The 21656-nt window shown below is 54.1% G+C and overlaps 1 protein-coding gene across 2 annotated transcripts; it reads left to right on the top strand.

The window, feature by feature from the left end:
- The first annotated feature begins 431 nt into the window (after positions 1-431).
- Positions 432-21296, top strand: LOC129126758 (proton-coupled amino acid transporter 1-like). Of its 2 annotated transcripts, none has more exons than XM_054642945.2 (11): positions 432-546; positions 3927-4074; positions 4768-4858; positions 5447-5535; positions 5766-5861; positions 6577-6661; positions 8707-8925; positions 9165-9263; positions 10652-10818; positions 15740-15909; positions 18626-21296. In XM_054642945.2, the coding sequence occupies exons 2-11, from the start codon at positions 3932-3934 to the stop codon at positions 18892-18894; spliced, it is 1428 nt and encodes a 475-aa protein (XP_054498920.2). In that variant the 5' UTR covers positions 432-546; positions 3927-3931; the 3' UTR covers positions 18895-21296. The 2 variants fall into 2 exon arrangements, with proteins under 2 accessions (XP_054498920.2, XP_054498921.1); XM_054642946.2 differs by having other exon boundaries at positions 455-610.
- Positions 21297-21656: the final 360 nt, after the last annotated feature.

The raw sequence follows: 21656 nt of genomic DNA, 5'->3' as shown, positions 1-21656 counted from the left end.
TGCCATGTCCTGTCCTTCCTTAAACACCTCCAGGGATGGTGACTCCACCATCTCCCTGGGCAGTCTGATCACTCTCTCTGTGAAGAAAGCCTTCCTAAAGTCCAACCTAAACATTCCCTGGCGCAGCTCAGCACCTTGTCCTCTTGTCATGTCGCTGGTTGCCTGGGAGCAGAGCCCGACGCCACACGGCTTCACCCTCCTTTCAGGGAGTTGTAGAGCGTGATAAAGCCACCCCCGAGCCTCCTCCAGGCCGAACAACCTCAGTTTCCTCACAGTCCTGTGCTCCACACCGCTGCCCAGCTCGCTTCCCGTCCCCGGCCGCCCCTCGGGGGTTCGGGGCTCGGCGCTCCCACCTTTCCCCACAGCGGCCTCGGGGCCCGCCCGCCGCCAGGGGGCGCCGCCGCCCGCGCCCGGCCCCGCCCGGCCCCGCCCCTCGCCCTCAGCGCTGCCCGCGCGCACGCGCCGCGCTCAGCTGAGCCGCGGTCACGTGACGACGCGGCCGAGCGAGCGGGCCCGGCGGGGCCGGGCGGTGCGGGCGGCGGAGAGGTGCGGAACCGGCACCGGGACAGGCACCGGGACTGGCACCGGGACTGGCACCGCGGGGCTGCGGGTGGGTCGGTGGGTGGGGGCTGTCAGCCGCCTGTCAGCCCGCCGCGTGCCCGGAGAGCCGGGGGCGCGGTGGATGCGCGGGGTGCCGTCAGTGCCGCCGTCCCGCGTGGGTGCTCGGGGCACTGAGGGACTGCGCTGATCACCCGGGGTGCGCCGAGGGACTCGGGGCTCCGGGGCCTCGTTGGCAGCCCCTGTGCATGGGCGGGTGCTCAGGGCCTGGGGGTCCTGGCAGCTGACATGGGTGCTGGGGGTGCTGGCAGCTGACATGTGTGCTGGGGGTGCTGGCAGCTGACATGTGTGCTGGGGGTGTCTGGGTGTGCTGGAGGCTGACATGGGTGTGCTGGAGGCTGACATGGGTGTGCTGGGCGTGCTGGCGATGCCCTGCAGGAAGGCTGGCACCCCATGGGGCTCCTCTGGGCGTGCCGTGCAGTGTAGGGGGCACAACCCCCGATGTGAGCTGCTGGGAAGGGTGCGGGATGCTCTGTGGCACTGGGAGGGTGCAGGGAGCTCCACACTCTGCAGGCTTCAGCTGTGCTGCTCTGTGGAGGGGCAAGGGGAGCTGGGCAGCACAGCCTGGCTGGGGTGGGAGCTGTGGGGACTTGTGGAGTTTGTGCCCAGCAGCCTTTCTGGGTGCTGGGCCATGCTGTGAAATGTTGGAAAGGTGAATCTGGGGGCTTTCTGGAGCTGTGGAAGCACTGGGTAGCACAGGGACAAGAGGACTGATGCTGTGACTAGGAGGTGTCAGGCTGGCATGGTGGCCTGGGGAAGGGGCTTATTGTTGGCTCTCCCTTGTGTCACGCTGAGGTGGATTATTATAAGTAGTGCTTTGGAAATGAAGGATTCAACATACGTGGTGGGAAGCAGCAGTGAGTTTTGCTGTGAAGCTCGCTTTTCTGGAAGATTTCATGATCTACATATAACGCCAGCTCAGCTGGGGAGAGCTGTCACGGTCAGCAGCAAGTAACAACTTGCTTTTGACTTCTGGCATGGGGCTGTCACTGTAAGGGACAAATTGCTGTCACTACTCCCCCCCCAGCTTTCCTAATAGGATGAAATTGCTTCTGTGTGTGGGTGGCAAAAAAGGCACATGAGAGTGGCTGAGGAGTTGGGTTTGAAGTGGGAACCGAATGTTCCTGCCTTTGCTGTTTCCAATCACAAGGAAATGTGTAGTGGGGTTTTGCTTTGGTTTTAAATGTTTTTCTTGTGGATGAGACAAGTTTTGCAGCTTTTCCTTGTTGGTTGAGGTAGAGCAGAGTGCTCGCTCCCTGCTGCTATGCAACCTTTAATCCAGACACAAGGCAGGCAAGTCACGATGAATGCATTTCCCTGGCTCTTCAAAGCAGAAAGCAGACGGGCCTGCTTGAAAGGGAAAAAAAATCCACAGGGAGCAATCAGGCAGAGTGATGTCAGCACGTTGTGTTTATCTCAAACTCACTGCTCTTGGATACTCTGGATGCTGTGCAGGCCATCCTTGGGAAGGGTACCCGTGCCCAACCCAGTCCTGCACCACCTCTGCCCACTCTCCTTGCCCTCTGCCAGGCCGTGGGGGTTTGGCAGAGCCTCCCAGGTTTCTCTGCTGCCCCTTGGGCTGTCACTGATGACAAACGGCTTCTAACGCTTTCCTTGTGTAAACTCCTGCTGCCGCTCTTCCCGGTCCCTGCCCCGCCGGATGGCCCTGCCTGCGGCAGAGCCGGTTCAGGACATGATTACACATCCCAGCTGTGAGGGAGGAGGCTGGGCAGGAGTGATGCATGTGCTGCCTTTGGCTCTGGAGTGCCTGCCAGCCAGCCAGCCAGCCAGCCTCACTGCTGCTCCAGAGCCTGCTACTCCATGGGACACACTGCTGCTTCCTGCTGCTGGTGTTGCCTGGTGCTGCAGGAAATACAGCACCGCTGTTGTGGCCTGGATAACTGCTCCAGAGCAGCTGGGATCTGGAGCATCCAGACCTGAGGGAAAACTCCTGCTCCCTGCTACCCTTCTGATCACCAGGCTGGACCCTCCCTCCCAGTGGCTGCAGCCCTTGGCTTGTTTTCCCTGTAGTAGCCAGGTTGGCAGAGCAGTGCTCTGGGGAATGCCTGTGTGCTCTGTGGGTGAAGCAGCACCCAGGTGGCCCAGGCTGAGCATTCCTGGCACGGCCAGATGTGCTGGTCTGTGCTGAGGTTGCATCTGGCAGGCGCTTGCATGACTTGGTGGGTTCATGAAGAGCTCTGCCAGGAAACGAGACAGTTTTTTTGCAGTAGTAACATTTCTCTGCTGCTTCCTCTTGCTCCCAGCTCTTTACCAGTGCTGGGGAGTGGGATGGGGGAGCACCAGGACTGCTGGAGCAGGTGTGAAGCCTGGGGCATGACAGCCCAGAGGAGCCGTGGGGCAGGGACTGGAACACCAGTCTGTGGCGCAAGAGCCTTACACATAATTTCCCTGCCTCTGGTGCTCCTTCCCAGTGGGTGTTTGGGATACTGTGGGTGTGGCATGTGTGGGAATTGAACCAGCTGATTGTTTTCAGACAAAGGCATGAGGTGTGTGTCCTTGGTGAGGCTTGTGCTGGTGCTCCTGGTTTGCTGGACACTGTTGGAGTTTCTGTTGGAGCAAGAGCTCCAGGCTGTGCAGGTGCCTCATCCTGGGAAGTCCCTTTTCCCCATAGGCACCTCCTTGGCTGTGAAACCTTTGGGGCAGGTATTTTGCTCTCAGCACATGGTCTGTGCTCCTCACTAATGGGAGTAAAATAATTTTTTGTAAAAATTCTCCTTAGTACAAGTTCTTCAATAAGGAAAAAAATAAAAAGGAAAAGAAAAAAAGAGAAGTTAGGAAACTTTCCCTTCCCTGGCAAGAGCAAGCTGTTCCCTTGCAGCACACTGTGTGCGAGTTTAAAGCAGTTACACTTTCCTGGCCTGTCCACTTGACAGCCCTAGTCCCAAGTGCCAGAGCAGGGGACACAGTGCCAGCATGTCCCCTCCTACCCCACTGCCTGTGGTGTCACACTCACCACCCTTAGAGCAGAGGTACACAGCTCCCATGCCTGACATGAATTGGGTCACATCCAGGCTCTGCCTGCAGGATCCTGACCCCGTTCTGCCTGGGTGTGCCCAAAACATGGGCATGAGCCTGAAGGAAGAGCCAGTGGGAATGTGCCATGCACCTTTGACCTTAGGACATGCCAGCTCTGTGATTGCTGGGGCGGGAGCACGTGGTTGTATAACAGCCCTGGAGGAGACCTTGCTCGGGCAGTGCGAGCCGGTCTCTCTGCACAATGGCTGACCCCAAGGTGCCTGAGGATGGGGCTGTTGAGCTGGGCACCCCTAATGCCACTGCCCCCGCAGGGACCATGTCCACACGGCGCCTCCGCAGCGAGGACTACAACGACTACAGTTCCACAGATGTGACACCTGAGGGGAGCCCTCCTGATGGCATGAATGGCTTTGCCCACCCCGAGTCCTACCAGCGCTTCGGGGAGACCAATGGGACAACGTGAGTGATGCTTCCCTCCTTCCTGGGCTGGCCTGGCACTGGGGAGGGTGGAGGAGGTCGTGCTGGCTCCCTGCTGACTTTGCTAGAGGATGGTGGAACTGTGGTTTTATGGGGAGATCTCATGAGGGTGATGAGGGCAGAGCTGTGGTCCTGCCTCTGTGGGGTGCTGGCACCAAGTGGCAGCTGCCCCACTGTAGCTCTTTGCTCTCTGCTGAAGCTGGGCTTGCTGGCAGTGGGCAGTGATTGATGCTTTTCCCAATATTTTCCCATTCCACCTTCATTCAATGAGGAACTCTGGCAAGCAAACAGCATGCCCACATTCAGAGCCAGCCGTGGTCTGGGGGCTTCCTTGTGCCCAGGTGTGCAGAGGATGCTGTCTTTGCCTGACAGAGACTGATCCCTTCACCTCAGGGACTTCCTTATGCAGGTCCTTGGTGCTGGGCTGTGCTTATGCTGGGTTTTGCCATGAAGTTGGTTTTGCAAATGCCCATCCAAAATCTGTTTGTTCAGTCTTTGCTTTCACACCTAGCTGGGTCCCACCTGGTTGAGGTGGGTTCAGGGGACAGGATCATGACCTCCATGTGCATTCCCTGCAGCAATTCAGAGCTGCTGTGGACCCTTAACAGGATAAACTGTGTATGGTCTGGGTGTGGGCACCTGCTGACAGTGACCTCTGCATCTGCTCTCCCTCAGGTGGTACCAGACCCTGATCCATCTGCTGAAGGGGAATATTGGGACAGGGCTGCTGGGGCTGCCTCTGGCTGTGAAGAATGCTGGCATCCTGGTAAGGCCCTGCTGTGCTGGAGCTTGTGGGGCAGAGTGACCCTGAGGCACTGGGCAGCTCACATGGCCAGTGTTGGGGGTTTTGGGGCTTGAGTCCATGCCCAATCACCTCTCATTGTTTGGTGACTTGCCCGTGTTTGCACCTGAAGCTCTGTGGCTTTGTTTCACTGCTGAGACTGTTCCTGCTGCTCCTGCATTGTTGCTGCCTGGTATGGGGGAGGTGAGTGTGTGAGCTGGGCCTGTGGTTTCCTCTGCTGGGGTCAGGCAGGACACTGTGTCCAGGTCATGACCTCTTCATCACCTGTATAGTAGAGATATGCAAAATAGTTTGGAAAACAATCCTAGAAGTGTTTTGCTACAGCCAAACTGCCCCAACTTGCTTATTTTGCATCATTCCTGCCAAGCTCGTGGTTCCGTCAGGTTACTTGGTCCTGGGGGGCTGTTCCTGGGAGCTGCACCAGAGCTCTGGTTCAGCCTCCAGCAGTGTTTGCACTCACCCAGCCCGTGGAGTTTTGTCTGGAAGTAGAAGGCACAGTGCAGCTCTGCCTCTGGCCATCAGAGTGCAGCCTTCCCCCTCTCTTCCCTGCAGCTGGGTCCTCTGAGCCTGCTGGTGATGGGAGTTGTGGCTGTGCACTGCATGGGCATCCTGGTCAAATGCGCCCATCACTTCTGCAACAGGTAAGGAGCAACTCCCCTTCTCAGCCCTGCAACTCCTACAGTTCTTCCCTCTTGCCCAAAAAGCCCTGGGGTTTTTCTGAAGCCCCTCAGCAGCAAGTTGCTCATGCCAAATTCTCAGTTGGGAACTTCTCATCTTTTTCACAGGAACCGTTTTCCTTTTAATGTCACTATTTGCCTTGGGAACTAGCACACGGGGCTGATGTGATGATCCTTCTCCCTTCTCTGGACAGGTTCCAGAAGCAGTTCCTGGACTATGGAGGTGCTGTGATGTATGGGCTGGAGGCAACTCCCAGTGCCTGCCTGAGGACACATGCCATCTGGGGAAGGTACTGTTCCCCTGCCCCAGGCAGGGACTTTTCTTTGAGCCTAGCATGTGCTGCAGCTGGGACAGAAGAGCCTCTGGTCACTGAGCTGTGTCAGCAGATAAGCACAAGTGCCATAAAATGCTCTTTGGCTCACCTGCCCTGAGTGCTCAGTGTCCCCCAGAGGGTAATGCTGAGGTCTTTGATCCAGTACTGTCCCCAGCCAGATGTGACTTACACTAAATGTGTGGGATAACTAAGTCTCCACAGCATAACAAAGGGGTGAGTAGGGTCTTGCAGTGCTGGCCCATCTTGCTAGACATGGAACGTGTCCAGTGGCTGCTCCCTGCCCTGTGGGTGTCCCACATTGCATCACACAGATCATTGCCCATCAGGGGATGGGAGCAATCACCTGTTCCTGTGTCCAGGGAGTGTTGCCTCCAGCTCTGACAATTCAGTAACAGACTGGATATGCTGAACCTAAAAGGGAGACTTTTCTCCTAAGGCTGGTCCTGACCTTGTGAAAGGCTGAGAGGGGGAGACTGGAGAGCCTGAGATCTATGAGGTTGGGTGGAGAGAAGGTCCTCTGTCCTGATCACAGAGAAGTGAGCTAGGTGTGCTCTGACCTGTACACCCCAACCTTGGGGAGAGCAGCATTGCTGTGCTCTGCAAGTGCAACCCCAGGGGGCTCTTATTTCCTTATGATCTGGCTAACAAATGCTGTTCTTTTGCTTTCCAGGCGTATAGTGGGACTTTTCCTGATCATCACTCAGCTGGGTTTCTGCTGTGTGTACTTTGTCTTTCTGGCGGACAATCTGAAACAGGTTGGACTTACACCTCCTTCATGAGCTGGGGGGAGGTGAGAGGGTGTGAAGGTGCTTGGGTTTTTCTTAGCTCCTGTGCCCTGTTTTCCCCCAAAGGTCTGGTTTCTGTAGGATATGCTGCTCTGAAAAGGCCGCTCCTCTGCCCAGATACTTTTGAGGATTGGTTTTCCTGTTCAAACAGAGCAGGTTTTCCTGAGAATCTCTGTGATTTTGCAGAGGTGCTGGAGGTGTCTGTGTTGCTTAGGAAAAGTGAGGCCATCCTTAGTGAGGGAACAACAGGAAAGGGATGAAAGCAGAGGCACTGTGCATTTTCTATCCTGTCCCCCCCAGTAATTGGTTTATTGGTGTCGATGGTAACGTGTAAGTCCCAAGACCTGCTGTGAACCTCTCTTCTCCCTTCCTTGGATCTGTTTGCATTCCAGTTTCTTTCCTCATCCTGTGGCTCTGAAGCTTAATTACATCTTTAGAGAAAGAGTTTCTTCCTGCCAGGCCTCAGGAGGAAATAAACAGAAACCCCGAACCGCTTGGCTGGCTCCTGTTCTGCAAGAAACTGGGGATAATGAGTCCCCATTCCCAGCCTCCACCAGCTCAGTGCCTTGCAGGCACTGCTCAGCTTTTTTCCCCATGTGTTCCTGCTGTGCTCTGGTCACTGCCACCATGGCTGTGCCCTTTGTCAGCTTTTCAGTGGTGGCCATCAGCTTCAGAGGGGGCTCCTGGGGAGCAAGGGGGCGTCCCTCCAGTGTGAGATTCTTCCTCTGCTCTTGCAGCAGCAGTGAGGAGATTGCCATTGTTGGGTGGCAGGAGGAGTAAATAGGTCAACACTGGTGATCCACCAGCCCTGAGAGCAGGAGGGACCAGGGTGTGTGCAGGGGCCAGGCTGCTGCTGGCCCCCACCCCTGGGAACAGCCCCCTGTTCTTTCTCCTCAGCCCCTCACAGCAAAGACTGAAGGCTGTCTCAAGCCTCAGGGGAAATTTTCAAAAACCTGCAAATCCGCACCAGTTTTTTAGGCCACAGGTGGGAAACCCCTTGGCTTTGGTTTTGGAATTTTTTTGGGTGGAGAGAGGGGAGTGTTGCTTGTTTCTTTTTGTGGTGAGGAATAGCGTGTTAGGTGGAGAGTCATAGTGCAGGTGGTACCTTGGGCGAGGTGCCACTGTGTTGGGCAGGGCTTTGGTTTGGAAAATGGCTTTGGAGCAAGCCATGAAGAGGCAGAGCAGGCTGGGGCTTGAGCAGCACTGTCCCATGGGTGCATGGCCCTGCACTGCCCTCTCCCACAGAGGATGCTGGTTTACACAGAGTTCTTCAGCCTCTCCTCTGGGGCAGGACTTGCTCTGGAGCAGGTTAAATCAGTTTGCAGACTGCTCTTTGCTGCAGTGACTGGACAGGACCTGGTACCTGAACCAGCTTGGTCATGGTTGTTTTGGTGATTCAGGGAGCCCATGCTCTTGGGAGGGATGGCTCAGCCACCCGGTTCCTAGGCCTGAGCTGCCTTTAGAAGTGAGCACATGGCCTGGAGTGCCTTTGGAATAAAAGACCCCAAGGAAAGAATGGTTTGTCATGAGAAGTGAACTTGGGGGCCAGCAGTAGTTTGCAGATGTCCTTGCATGTGAACAGGGCACTGGGTAACTGAAGGACTGTGTGACTTAGAGAACAACTTGGTGCAGCAAGAGGGAAAGGATACGTTTGGAAATAGCACTTGGTGCCTCTTTCTTCTCAACTGACCTCGTGGGCAGTGCAAAGATGCAGCCTGTGCTTTGTGCCCTCTGTGTGCCTGGCTGCTGAGTCCTCCTGCTCGGTGTATCTGGGCTTGGGCAGGATTTGCTATCCTGGCTCAGGTGCCATAGCCAGTTCCACCTCTGCCCCCTGCAAGATGACAGGGATTTGCTTCAGAGCTGTGTGAAAACATGTGTTGGTTTGATTTTAATCAGCTAGCTGTGCTTGAAGTGACCTCTTGAGGTACTCTGACCCACCTGGGATGGGCTGCTAAGATCTGTGGCTTTCTCCAGCTGTGTGATGGAGTTCACCAGGGCTTCCTGTGCTTCCCCAGGTTGTGTCTGCTGCAAATGGGACCACCAATGACTGCAGCCCAAACAGGACAGTGGTGATGACTCCCACCATGGACTCCCGCCTGTACATGCTTTCCATCCTGCCTTTCGTGGTGCTGCTCACGTTCATCCAGAACCTCAAGGTCCTGTCCATCTTCTCCATGCTGGCCAACGTGGCCATGCTTGTCAGCCTTGTAGTGATCTACCAGTACATTGTCAGGGTACGTGTGTATGGCTCCCCTCTCCCATTCCTGTGCTCTCCCATGTTTTGGCAGGTGGAGGGAGCTTGGCAATGGGGCATTTGGATGCTGTGGGGTACTGCTTGTTCCTGTGGGCATGATGGTTCCCTCTGCTCTGCAGGGCTTTCCCTGCAGCGTGGGGCTGTGACAGGGAGTGATGGGAACAGGCCAGGTCTTCCCCATCCTCCCTGTGTCTGAACTCTACATGGGCTTTTTTCCAGGATATTCCTGATCCCAGAAACCTGCCTCTAGCAGCAGCCTGGAAGACCTACCCTCTGTTCTTTGGCACTGCAATCTTTGCTTTTGAAGGCATTGGCGTGGTAAGTCTGGGCATGTGGCAGTGGGGATGCTGCACAGGAGGCTCAGCCCTGCTCGGACTTGCTGCAGCACCTGCTCTGCTTTGCAGCTGCAGTTGCAGCTGAACTTTTCTGACAGTAGCCCAAATTCTGGATGGTGCTGTTAGCTTTAGCTCCAGGCTATCTCCTGGGTCAAACTCTGGTGCTTCCATCTGAGGCTGGAAGAGCACGTGCTCCAAACCTCAGGAGGTTGGTTGCTGCTTCAGAGGTGGCTTTATCTGGCAGTAGATTGGGAATCACACCAGCCTCTGCCTTGGGCTCTGCTGGCTGACCTGCAGATGAGGAATTGTCCTGAGTCTTGTAACTAGGCTGGATCCTGAAGTTGCTTAAATGGGAGGCCAAAAAGTGTGGCATGAAAAAATGTGATCCTTCCCTTCCCACCCTGCTGCGGGGGCACTGAGATCTCCCTTTGGCAGCAGCGTGGCCCCAGCCTGCCCATGCAAATGGGCCTCTCATGCAAGTTGCTGTAAATAGACCAACTGTGTCTGTGAAAAAAGCTGGGTGGGTGGGTGGAGAGCTTAATTACTCCCTAAGATGTTGTGAGTTGTTTCCGGGAGCTCCCTTCAAAGGAAGAAAAAATGTTTTCATCTCTTAATATAAGCTGGCTGTGTAAACACAGGGCTGGAGAGGGCCAAATCCATTACAAGAGGAGTGCTTACTGAATGCTATGCCCTGGGCAGAGACTTCTTGCCAGCACTGAGGCACAAATGCTCTCTTCCTCTCTTGACTTGGAGGTGAAGAAGCAAATAAAAGTTTTTCTTGTCCTGCCTCCTCACCAGATCTGCCATTGTCTCTCTTCTTGAAATCAACACCACCCAAGGACAGCTATAAAATTGTTTGCTGAAGGCCTATATTTAGTGTCAGTAGTATAGAGGTGGGAGAATTACCTCTCCTTGCTCTTTTTATTGTCCTGCCTGGTTGAAATCTGTCCAGATAAACTTGCTAGTAGAGAAGAGTGTGTCTTGGTCTTTCCAGAATTTACTGGGGAAAATAGGACGATGTGAAACAGTGGGCATGGCTGTGCTGTTTTGGGGTGCAGAGCATAATGCACCCAAGATATGGGTGGTTGGCATTGCCCCAAGACCCAGCACTGGGCACAGCTCCTGTCAGGGGCAGGGAGCAGGTCCCATTTTTAATACAATTGCTGTGCTCCAGTGGGAGCACAGAAATCAGATCTCCAGTATAGTTTTGTTTTCAGCTGGATTCTCCAGGCTCCACGTGGGACTATCCCATCCTGGCATGGTGGGCTGTGCTTGACCATGGGGCTGCCCCTCCTTCTTTTTGGGGCTGAGGGGGGTATAGAGGAACGAGCAACCTGCTGCTCTGTCATCTTCCTCCTCCTCTTCTCCCAGGTGCTGCCTCTGGAGAACAAGATGAAGAAGCCCCGTCAGTTCCCAGTGATCCTGTACGTGGGGATGAGCATTGTCACCATCCTGTACATCAGCCTGGGTGTCCTGGGCTACCTGCGCTTCGGGACAGACATTCAGGCCAGCATCACACTCAACCTGCCCAACTGCTGGTGAGTCCCTGTGGGCAGTGGAGGGACTGGGGGGTGTGGAATGAGGGGCCCAGATAGGCAGGTGGGAGAGCGGGACCTCACTTCTAACGGGAGCTAATCTGGGTGAGCTTGAGGAATCTTGAGGAACTGTGCCATAGGCAAACTTCAAGGAGTTTGACAAGGATTGTCAGATGCATGTGCTGGAAGAGGCTTGTTGCTGTAGTGTCTGAGCCTGGTTTTGGAGCTCAGGCTGCTTCATCAGGGTCCCTGAAGGTCCCTGCCTGGGTAGGTGCAGCTCTTGTTTTTTTCTTGGAGCCTTGTGGCATTTTCTGGGGGCTCAGCAGTGCACTAACTAGCAGATGTTGAACACAACCCCCATGCAGCTGTACCAGAACATCACTGAATTCTGCAAAACTTCTCTTCCTCAAATGTAGCACGTGAAAAACCAATCCAAAGCTGGGAGCTCCCGGAGTGAGATGTGACATCTTCATGTGTGGGTTGTGTTCCTTGTTTGCAGGCCTGGAGCTGAAACTCCCACTTCTGGGCTCCACGTTGTGCCTGGATGTGGCTCATCTTGAGCCAATGCTTTGCCTATGAGCACTGGTGCCATGAGAATACCCCTTCCTTCTGTGGGGGGTGAGCTCTGCAGCAGCCTCCCAAACCTGTCTGTCCTCTGGGATCTGGTGAAGCCTTTTGAGATGCTTCAGATTCTCTCTGGAGCCCTGATGCCTGACCCCATGCCTGCCTGCCTGGAGGGGCTGTTTCTCCTCTTGCCAGGGCTGGTGGCTGCTGCAGCAGCAGCTGCCCAAGCTGTGTGCTGCTCTGTCCCTGAGGATGGGTGGCTGCTCAGTCTCATGGCTCCATATTCTTCCACAGGAGAAATGCAAGCAGTCCTCTTTGATGGTCTCTATTGTCTTGAAATCCTGCAAGAGACCAGAGTGAGACCTGGAGCTGGGGGTGCCTGTCCTCCACTTCAGCCCATCCTCTCTGCTCCTAGTAGCACCCAGCACCTTGCAGTGGGACTCACTGTCTCACTGTTGGAGTAAATTTGGGCAGGACTCAAGTTTTGAGTCGCTGGTGCTCCCACATGCTGTCCTGGTAGAGCCGCACAGCTGGGGCTCTGAAGACAGCAAAGATTTGACAAAAATAGAGCCTGGTTTTGCTTTAATTACTGCTGTGTGGGTTTCTTTTCAGTTTGAGTGCATGGATGTTCATTCATGCTGGGTCTGTGTAGTGACTGCACTGCTGGATGTTGGTGTTGCTGTGGTAGATGATCCTGCTCCTGCCAAGAGCCTTGTCCTGTCCCCTGCAGGTGTTGGGAGCTCTGCCAGGTCCCTGCTCTCAGTGAGGAGGGATGGGGCTGGTGCAAGGATGTGCCTGTGTTATAGGGAGGTCTGAATCCCACCATGCCAAGCACAGGAGGTGTGAATCCCTTCTGCTCAGTAAACTGAAGTACAGTGTGGAGGGGATGAGATGCTGCTATTTCTCCTGAAGGTGGAAAGCAGGTCATTTCCAGATTTGGGCTCTGCATGCCACAGCCTGCAATGATATCTGCTGACCTGAAATGCTGTAAAGGGGCTTCTGCAGGGAATCTCAGTTCTGTGTGCCCTGAGGAATGACATTCCCTTAGAACAGGTCCTTAGAATGGGATTATTCTGACCTGCTAGGCTACAGAGAGAAGAGTGCAAATCCATGTTTGTAGGAGTATCCACACCTTCTGTCTTTTCTTAAAGTAAACTACTTTTCTGAAAGGGAAGCATTCTAAAGTTACTTTTCTAAAAGTAGCCATAGGGTTTTTGGATAGTGAGAAGAGAATAGCCCTTTGGAAGCAGTGTCTGGGGAAGCCTGGGCATGTGGCAGGCCAGCTGCAGGGAAGGTGTGCTGTGGTCCTTGTCACTTGTCACCCTTGATGTTTGTGCATGTTGCCTCTTGGCAGTGGATGTTGGACTTGGAAATGGGTTATCTCGAGTAAGGGCTGTGACAGTTGAGATAAAGCCTTCACTACCACTCCTGTAGATTAAACCACAGGTGCTGGGTGAAGACTTGCTCTTGAAATGAAAGTCTTGCCCATCCTGCCTCGCCCATGGGTTTTCTTCCTGGCAGTAAAAGGCTGGCTGTAAGGAGCTGGTTATAAGGACTGTGGGTGAGAAGTCATGGGGTTTGCCTGCAGCCTGGGAGACAAGGCAAGGATTGTGGTGGAGGTTCTGCAGCCTTCCTTAGCTGCAGCCATTGCCTGGAGGTCTCTGGAGCAGATTTGGTGAGTGCTGCAGGAATCGTTGGGTTGCAGGGTGACTAAGGACTTTTCCAGTCTCGTTTCTCTGAAACCACAGCTTCCTCAAATGAGGAGTGTGTCAGTTCCCAGTGCTCAGGTCTAACCACAGTGTCCAAAATATGGTGCTGCTATGCAGAAATTCTTCCTTGCCTCCTAGGAAGGGTTGCCTCACTGCACTATGTGAAGGGTGAAGAAATGCTGTAATGAGGGGGAAGCTGTTGGGTTGCATGTGGCCAGTTGAAGGTAATGGCAGAGCTTATGGTCCCAGGAGAGTATTTCACTTCTTGCAGCCTTTTGGGATGGCCTGGCATGGCAATCTGGCTGAAGCAGGCGTTGCTGTGGTTGGCAGAGTGCCTCTCCAAGGCCCTGCATGGGCCTTTTGTTTTCTGTGGATCAAGGGTAATGCTTGAATTCTTCCTCTTTTAAAGGGTATTTAAAATGCCCTTTGATCTTGTTGTCATGGTTCATGACCTGTGCAGGACAGGTACACAGCCTTCCTCTGTACTTGTTTTAATAACAACTATTAATCTTAGATTGCCCTGGAGCACTTTATGGCTTTTATAGAATCCCTTTCTTGGGAATGCAGTGATAAGATATGCCAGCCATGGGTTGTGGCTCAAGGCTCCTGTGCACGCGTGTGGCTGCACAGGTGCACTCTGGACTCTGGAGGTAACTTTGTGTTCAGCTTGTGTCTGGAACCTCAGGGTAATTCAGGTTGGAGAGGACACCATGGGATCACTGGGTCCTCTCACCAGCTTAAGTGTTGACTATCAGTAAGGACAGTGATTGCCTACCAATCCAGGCCCTGAACCATCCTTTGAAGATGCAGCTCTGTCTAATTGCACCTGGTTATTCTTCTGTGCAACTCCAAGAAGAGCTGTTACTCTCTCCTCCATGCCCTCCTATTAGGCAGCTGAAGACATTAATAATATCCCCTTTTAACCTTCTCATCATGGTGAACAAGCCCAGGGCTTGCAGCCTCTTTTTAGACATCATGCTCCAGCCTCAACCATTTTAGTAGCCTGCACTCAACTTGCTCTGCAGAATAAGTCAGTGTCCTGTGCTGGAGTATCAGGGGTGGACACAATACTCAAGATGCACAAGCTCCAAACAAGAAAATAATCTCTTGATCCCTGTCCTTCACCTCCTGGCTGTGCTTTTTCTAACACAGCCTGCTTTGTGATTGACCTTCATCACTGCAGGGTCCTGCTACTGGCTCATGTTCAGTCTGCTGCCCACCAAGACCCCCAGGTCCTGTTCTCCTGGCCCCAGCCCTTCACATGTGTGGGAATTTGTGTTTGCACTTGAACTTTGCTTGTGACATCATGTTGTTGCTCTGAGCTGTGTCAGACATTTCCTCCAATTTGATCTTGCTTGGAATTTGATGAGAATGTGCTCTGGGTCACTGAAAGCTCATCCAGGTCACTGGTGAGGATATTTCCATAATTACCCCTTGGCAAATCCCTGCTGGCTGTTTACTGTCCACTATGTGCCTGGAAATAGATACCAGGAGCACTTAACCTATATTCTTCTGGGGATTGAGGTGAGGCTGATTAGCCTGTACCTTCTCTCATCCTTCTTGAAGGTGGATATTATTCTTCTCCCAAGGCAATAAGTCCTCTCCCTGAGCACCCTGCTCTTTTGAAGATGATAAGGTGGCTTCAGGCTCCTGTTGGCTGCAACCTTGAATACATCTGGACTGGTCCCATAGACTTGTGTAACATTCCATTCAGTTAGGTGATCCCTGACTCCATCTGTGGGAAATGTTTGACTCTGCCAGACTCTGCCACTAGTGTTCAAAGCTGCCTTGCATGGGAATACTTGGATTTCTCTGATTTAAGGCTGTTGTAGAAGGTGGGTGCTGAGACCCAGCATACAGAAGGGCACAGGCCCAAAGAAGGTAGAGGGAAGGCAGGAGCCAGATACATTCCTCAGCTTGGATCCACCCCTTATTTACCCAAGTGGTATGGCCAGGACCCATGTTTCCTGCTTGGTTAGTGTGTCTTGAGCTGGGGAAGGGTTAGGACCATATGTGAGGTAACCAGATGTTACTTCTCTTTTGGAGAGGCTTTTTCTGCTGCTGGGAAGCTGAGATGGGGCTGGGAGGTGCCTTTTGGTCACTTGAGACGGGCTCTCTCCTGCAGCCACACTGTATCACTGCAGGATCTGGGACACCCTGCGATTTGACTTGGGGTGAGCCCAAGGGCTGTTTGCAGCCTGTCTGCACTCTACCTGCCTTCTGCTCAGCCCAAACTGCTCTTTTAACTCTCTTCCCCCCAAACATGTACCATGCAGCATTCCAAAAATAGCTGCTCTTTTTGTTTGATGGAGGAGGCTGAGCTGCCTGTTCACATGACTTTGCTTTTGGAACATTGTGATGTTCACTCTGCACGGAAGCCCAGACTTATCCCAGCAGTGCTGTCCTTTTCCCCCTCCTCAGAAGCCAAGCAGCAGCTGGAATGTGTAATCATGGCTGCAGCTGATACATCTTTGCTGTCTCTTGCTCCATGAAGGTCCTTGTGAATTAAATGCATCACCCCTAATTTTCTAAGGATGTTCAGGAGTTTAGACCCCTAGCTCACAAAAGTCCCTGCAGAGCATCCTTTTCTGCTGCTGATGTGGCAGGGGCTGGAGCAAGAGCCTGTCTCACTGTGTCCTTGTCCTTTGCAGGCTGTACCAAGCTGTCAAGCTGCTCTTCTCCTTTGGGATTTTCTTCACCTACGCCGTGCAGTTCTACGTGCCTGCCGAGATCATCATCCCTCCCCTCGTGGCCCGGGTGTCGGAGCGCTGGGGCTGGCTGGTCAACCTGCTCCTCAGGATGGCCCTGGTCTGTGTGACCTGTGAGTACAAACCTCCTTGTCTGACCTTCCCTGTGATGCTGTGGCACCTCCTTCCCACTGAGCCTTCACCCCTGGCCCCAGCGCCTTTAGCCCTCACAGCTGGTAGTCCCTGGGCCTGGCTAAACAAGGCACCTCCAAGGAGCAGCAGCAGTGGTCCTTTGCCCCCTCTGTATGGGACCAGTCTTCTCAGTAGAGGAGTAGGAAACTGCATTGTCTAGAAATGGCAGATCCCCATGGAGTCTCAGGCCTGGGGATGGCAGTTTTTCAGGACGTCGAGTCCCACCAGGGTTTGCGTGGACCACCCAGCACAGGGTTCAGTGCCAGGGCAGCCTAGCCTAGAGGCTGTTTTCTGTAGGCAGTGTGCAGCCAGGCTCCTCGTGCCTGTGTGATGGGGACAGGGCTGCAAAGGAGTCACTGACTGTGAGGGATGGGCTGTTCTTGTGCCCACACACTCATTGCAGCATGGAGCACAGCAGGAGGCAGCTGACAGGGGGAGGTGACCCATAACCAGAGCTCTGGTGTGCTGCTGGGCAGGTGTGCCTGGAGCAGCCCCACAGGGTCCCTTCCCTTCGTGGTCTCTGGGGCCTGTAGTGAGGTTTTGGTGGATCAGGCTCCTGACTTGAGCCTGGTGGACCTTTGGGAAAGGTGTGGAGCAAATCAGGTGGTCTCTGATTTTGGCTGGCTTTGATTCCTGAAGACCAAATGCTTGCTGTTGTCAGCACAGCTGAGATGCTTGACTGAGCTTCCCTGCGTCCCCTGCTAAAATGGAGCTTTGCTCCATGGCTTGATGCTGCTGATGCACCAGAGCTGAGCATCAGGGACCTGGCCCTGTGCCCCAGCTGGCTTTGCCTTGGGTTTGAGAGGAGCAAGGTGCTAACTCAGGGTGGTGGAGCTGGCTGAGTGCAGCAGGGTGCTGCTGCTTCTGGCTCTCACTAATGAAAGGCCTGAAGCGGTGCATTAACAGACGTGGGCAAAGCCCATCTCCTCTGTGCTGAGTTCCTGAAGCCTTGATGTCCTCAGAGGGTGCAGGGATGAAATCCTGCCCTGCTGGGTGATATGCTCTGGCCACCCTCGTGCTGTGGGTGAACTTGGAAGTTGCTTGTGGGATTGGAGCCTCTCCTGGGGGGTGTTGGGCTGTGCCAAGCCATGGAAGTGAAGGAGAGTTGGGATGGCTTTAGGCATCGGCAGTGCCCTCCTGTTTGGGGGTAGGGAGGCAGTAGAGGTGTTGGTGGAAGGATGCAGGTTCCTTTGTACCTCCTCCCCTCACCCTTCCATTAAGGGATCTCTGTGGCTCCTGCCGAGGATAAAAGCCATTTAGGGGGGTTGCATGAATATTCATTGGAGGATTGTGTGGCTGCACAACAAGCCCCCACCAGGGCTTTGGCTTCTAAAGAGAGGATGCAATCTGGTGTATGGGTCTCTTTCAAGCTTAAACTTCAAAACCAGCATGCTTAAAACCTCTTTGAATTAATACCTGCAGAAATCAGACCGTTTCCCCGGAGGCTGAGGACTGCAGCTGGTGCTTCAAATCTGCTTGTTTTAGAGGGGAGTTAATAATTTTGTTTAGTTTTGAGTCCAAACAGCAGTGTGGGGTGGGCTGAGGATGCTGTTGGAGGGGAGCTGCTCTGCACTCCTCAGAGGCTGCTGGAGCAGGGATGCTGCTTGCAGCAGAGCACTCATTTGGCTCTGTTCAGGGCTGAGCACCAGGATAAACTGGCTCAGGACCTTTGTTGCTGTTTCCCTTGGTGAAGGGATGGTTTATCTCTAGGCTTATCCAGATAACAGCAGTGATGCAGTAGTGGCACAGTCAGTCTCCCAAACTTTCCTTCTTCTGTAGTTCCATGGGTGATCTTTGGCTCAGGGAGGCTCTAACAGCCTCTCTTGCCTATAGCTGATGGCCAGGGAGAGAACAAATCCCTCCAATAAGGAGCCCTGAGATGTCCCTTCTCCACAGGGGCTGCTCCACCTAGGCCCTTCTAGGTGTCTCCTGTTTCTAAGCAGAAAAGCTTTCATAGCAATAAACCAATTTATTTCTCTCGGTCACTGGTTAAGCACTGAAGTCTGCTTTGTTTGCAGGGAGTTCTCTTGTGTTCTGACATCCTTCTGTCCCCTCCTGGTGCCATGCAGGAGGAGGAGCAGGAATATCCCAAAGCTGAAGCTCACACTGCTAAGCTCGAGCTGTCAGGAGTCTCCCAGGGGGATTTTCCTTGGCTGCAGTTTTCACCTAACAAATGATTCCTAACAAATGTTCTCCCCCGGGCTGTGCCGTGGGTGTGCTGCTGCTGGAGCAGCTCTAAACACACGCAAACCACACGGATTGATTTGGGGTGGGGGGAGATGCCTTTTTCTCCCCTTCTCCTGCTTTTATGGGGTTTCTGAGGCTTTATGGCTCCCCAGGTGTGGGGAGCAGGAGTGCTGGCTCGCACAGGGGGGTCGGGAATGCTGGCAGCCAGCAGCACCCATCCTGCTCAGCCCTGCAGCTTGCTCTGGTGGCGCCCAGGGCGACAAAAAGTCTCGTTAATTTAACAGCTTAATTGCTTCTTGGGGAGGTGTTGCTGGAAAAATATGCAGCCTTGTCTTGTGTCAGGGAGGAGGGCAGAGGTGGGACTCAGCCAGTGGCCTGCCTGGGTGGGGTTTTGCTAGCTTTGACACGGGGAGGAGCCTTTCTGCCATCTGGGAGGTGGCAGCACTGATGTCGTGCTTGCTCTTTCTCCAGGCGTGCTGGCCATCCTCATCCCGCGCCTGGACCTCGTCATCTCCCTGGTGGGCTCCGTCAGCAGCAGCGCCCTGGCTCTCATCTTCCCCCCGCTGCTGGAGATTGCCACCTACTACTCGGAGGGCATGCACCCCCTTGTCATTGCCAAGGACATCGCCATCAGCCTCTTCGGCTTCGTGGGCTTCGTGGTGGGCACGTACGAGGCGCTGGTGGAGCTGGTGGCACCCGCGGCCACCGTGGTGAATGCCACCACTGTCCTGGTGCAGTGACCGTCCCCTCGCCCCGCTGGCCCCTCTGGGTGCTGAGCTGGGGCTGCATGGACACCGGGCACTGCTCCCCTCTCCTCTTGGGAAGCGTGGTGGGTTTGGTCTGTGAGAGGATGGGGCTGCCCAGCACCACGGCCCAGCTGCAGCAGGATCCTGCCCTGGGCTCTGTCTGGAAGGTGGGGTCCAGGCTGGGGCAGTGCCTTCCCTGGGGGCTCTTAGGGCAGGTGGTAGAGCAAAACAGTTCCTCTGTAAATAGGCACTTTGAGAGGTGAGGAATCCCGGGGATGTAGATTTTGTTTTATTATTTTTTAAAATCCCAACCTTTCCATATTTCCCCTGTCCCTTCAGTCAGGGCGGGGAACAGGGACTACTCTTTTTTGTGCCAGTTTGATTTTTATTTTTTTTTTCCCTGAGCACTTTATTTTTACAGCAACAGACAAACCTCAGCTCAGGTTAGAGAGTGTGGAGCTCCCTCTTCACCTTGGCCTTGTTGGGAGGGTGGGCAGAGCCTGAGGTGCGGGGCATGCTGGGGCCCACACTCTCTCAGTGGGATCCCCATCCATGGGCACTGGCTCCTGCAGTGCTTCAGCTCTGTTTCCAGCTGCCTTGAGCAGGAAGTCTGAGCAGGCCCTGGAGCTGGGCACTGGGAGGTTTTGCTGACCCTTGGTCCACGCTTTCAGTAGTGACACTTCTTTATCCCCATCCCAACCCAGCGCTTGGCTTTCAGAAGCTTTACAGAACTGAGGTGTGTGGGGAGCAAACAGGCTCTGCCATAATGAGGGGCTGAGCTGGTCCCCTTTGGGTGGGAGGGGTTTCCCCAGGGGTCACCACATGCTGCCCACACACCACAAGGATACATCACCTTGTTTACAGTGCCTGAGCTGGCCCTGGCACACTCTGCCTGCCTCTGCAGGCTGATACTGAATGTCAAATCACACACAAAAACTCCATAATATTTCTGTTTTTAACCCTTCCTCTCCTGGTTGCACTCCCTCTGCATCCTCTGTTTCTGCCCAGCTCCTCTCTTCCTGTAGGATGCAGCTCCCTGGCACCTTTCCCTGTGCTCCTGTTGCTTCTTTTGTCGTGGCTGGTGCATGCCTGGTGGGGATGGTCCCGTGGCACTGCTGCTTTCCTTTCTCTGAGAGCCCAACTTCCTCCCTAGAGAGTTTCCTCACCTTTCTACTGGATTTCTACTTTTTTAAGACAAGGGAGCAAATGCGTCCTCCAGAGGACAGGTCGAACTCCTGCCTGCTCACAGCATCTCCCAATTGCCAGCTCTCTCTGGAGAGCCTTCATCCCTCATCCCACTGCAGCCATGTCTCCCTGGGGGTGGACAAAGGCTGCTGTTGGTGGGAAAGGAGGCTGAGTACAGCACCAGTGGGCTATGTTCCCATCTTTGCTGGAGGGTGAGGTTTGCAGTTATTTTCGGTGTTTGGCTGGGTTCTGTGAGGGGAGGGCTGTGTGGAACAGTGTCCCTGCCTCTCTCCTGCTGCTTGTGTCTGCACTGTGCCCCTTTGCTGCAGCTCTGGATGCCACATGCCACTATGTGCACCCATGGCCAGGTGTGAGGTGGGTCTGTGCCACGTCTCTGCCCCTTTCCAGCCCCTTTTTGCTCTCTGCATCACTTGGGGCTCACCTTGTCTTGTCCAAGGCTGTGCTGGGGAAGTTTTGGCTTGGTCGGGAGCAGAGCAAAGCTTTAACTCAAATCCTCCCTCTGGAGGGCACCATGGGGATAGAGAGGAAGCACCCAGGGCTGGGAAGGGGCTCCAGGGCATGACACAAGCGGGACAAGTGCAATATTCATGTCCATTTCTGTGTACTGACCCCAGCGTGGCCCTTGGGGTTGGGTTTGAGTCAGAACTGTCAAGCAGAGGAGGGAGTGCTGTGAGGAGCAGGGGATGTGTGATGCTTCCCCTTGCCCTGCTAGTAGAACACTTGAAGAAGGCTGGCCACATTTTAGGGACAGCTGTGTGCCAAGGCATGGCCCCAGCCTGGCACTGGGCATCCAAACTCACTTTGCAAGCAGCAGTGAAGACCTCATTTCCCAGGGGGCTGGGATATCACAGAAGCATTAAATGGGTTTGGCAGCTCTTCCCTTTTAATGGGGTGAGCAGGGGTGTTTGAAGATGGGGCAATTTGTGCTGGTGACTCGGGTGGTGTGAGGGGCTCTGCTGAGCCAGGGGTCAATGATGGACACGGAAACTTGACACTTGTGTATTGTAGGCTGCTCAGTAACCAAGAAACTTGTCTGTGTAAATATAGCAATGGTCACGTCCATGTCTTGTGCCTATGGATATTGTCAGTGTACAGCACAGGTGCCTGCCCAGCGGGAGAGCTGGTGCTGCACCTGAATCATGTATCTTACTTTAATCAATAAATATGATCTATTTTTTATGTGTAAAGGCTTTGGGGGTGTGAAGTGTGGGTTCTTCTTCCAAAAGAAGTGAGCAGGAGATGTGGAGCCCAGCAGGCAGCCAGGATCCCATCCTGTGCTGCTCCCACCCCCACACAGCACACACAATTTCCCCTCCCAGTGAATGTTTCAAATAAAAGTGTTCCAGCTTTGCTGCTTGGAAAATTTAATTTTTCTTTTGACCTCATTTGTGCAAGTAGGTTGTGGGCAGAGCTTCTGGGCTTGTAGGGCTGAGCTCTCTGCCTCACCAAAGCTGGGCCTTGGTTTTTCATCTCCATATTTATGCCAAAAGCGGGGCTGCAGCTGAAAAAAAGAGCTTGGCATGTGAAAAAAAGATGGGGGATGCTGAGCT

Source organism: Agelaius phoeniceus, chromosome 15, assembly GCF_051311805.1.
Source record: "Agelaius phoeniceus isolate bAgePho1 chromosome 15, bAgePho1.hap1, whole genome shotgun sequence".
Classification (NCBI taxonomy): domain Eukaryota; kingdom Metazoa; phylum Chordata; class Aves; order Passeriformes; family Icteridae; genus Agelaius; species Agelaius phoeniceus.
This window is presented reverse-complemented; position numbering and strand designations above follow the sequence as displayed.

Coding starts and splice junctions, on each gene's coding strand:
- LOC129126758 (XM_054642945.2), top strand. CDS start 3,932: ATGTCCACACGGCGCCTCCGCAGCGAGGACTACAACGACTACAGTTCC. Junction 5,536..5,765: donor GCCCATCACTTCTGCAACAG/GTAAGGAGCAAC, acceptor TTCTCTGGACAG/GTTCCAGAAGCAGTTCCTGG. Junction 5,862..6,576: donor ACACATGCCATCTGGGGAAG/GTACTGTTCCCC, acceptor TTTGCTTTCCAG/GCGTATAGTGGGACTTTTCC.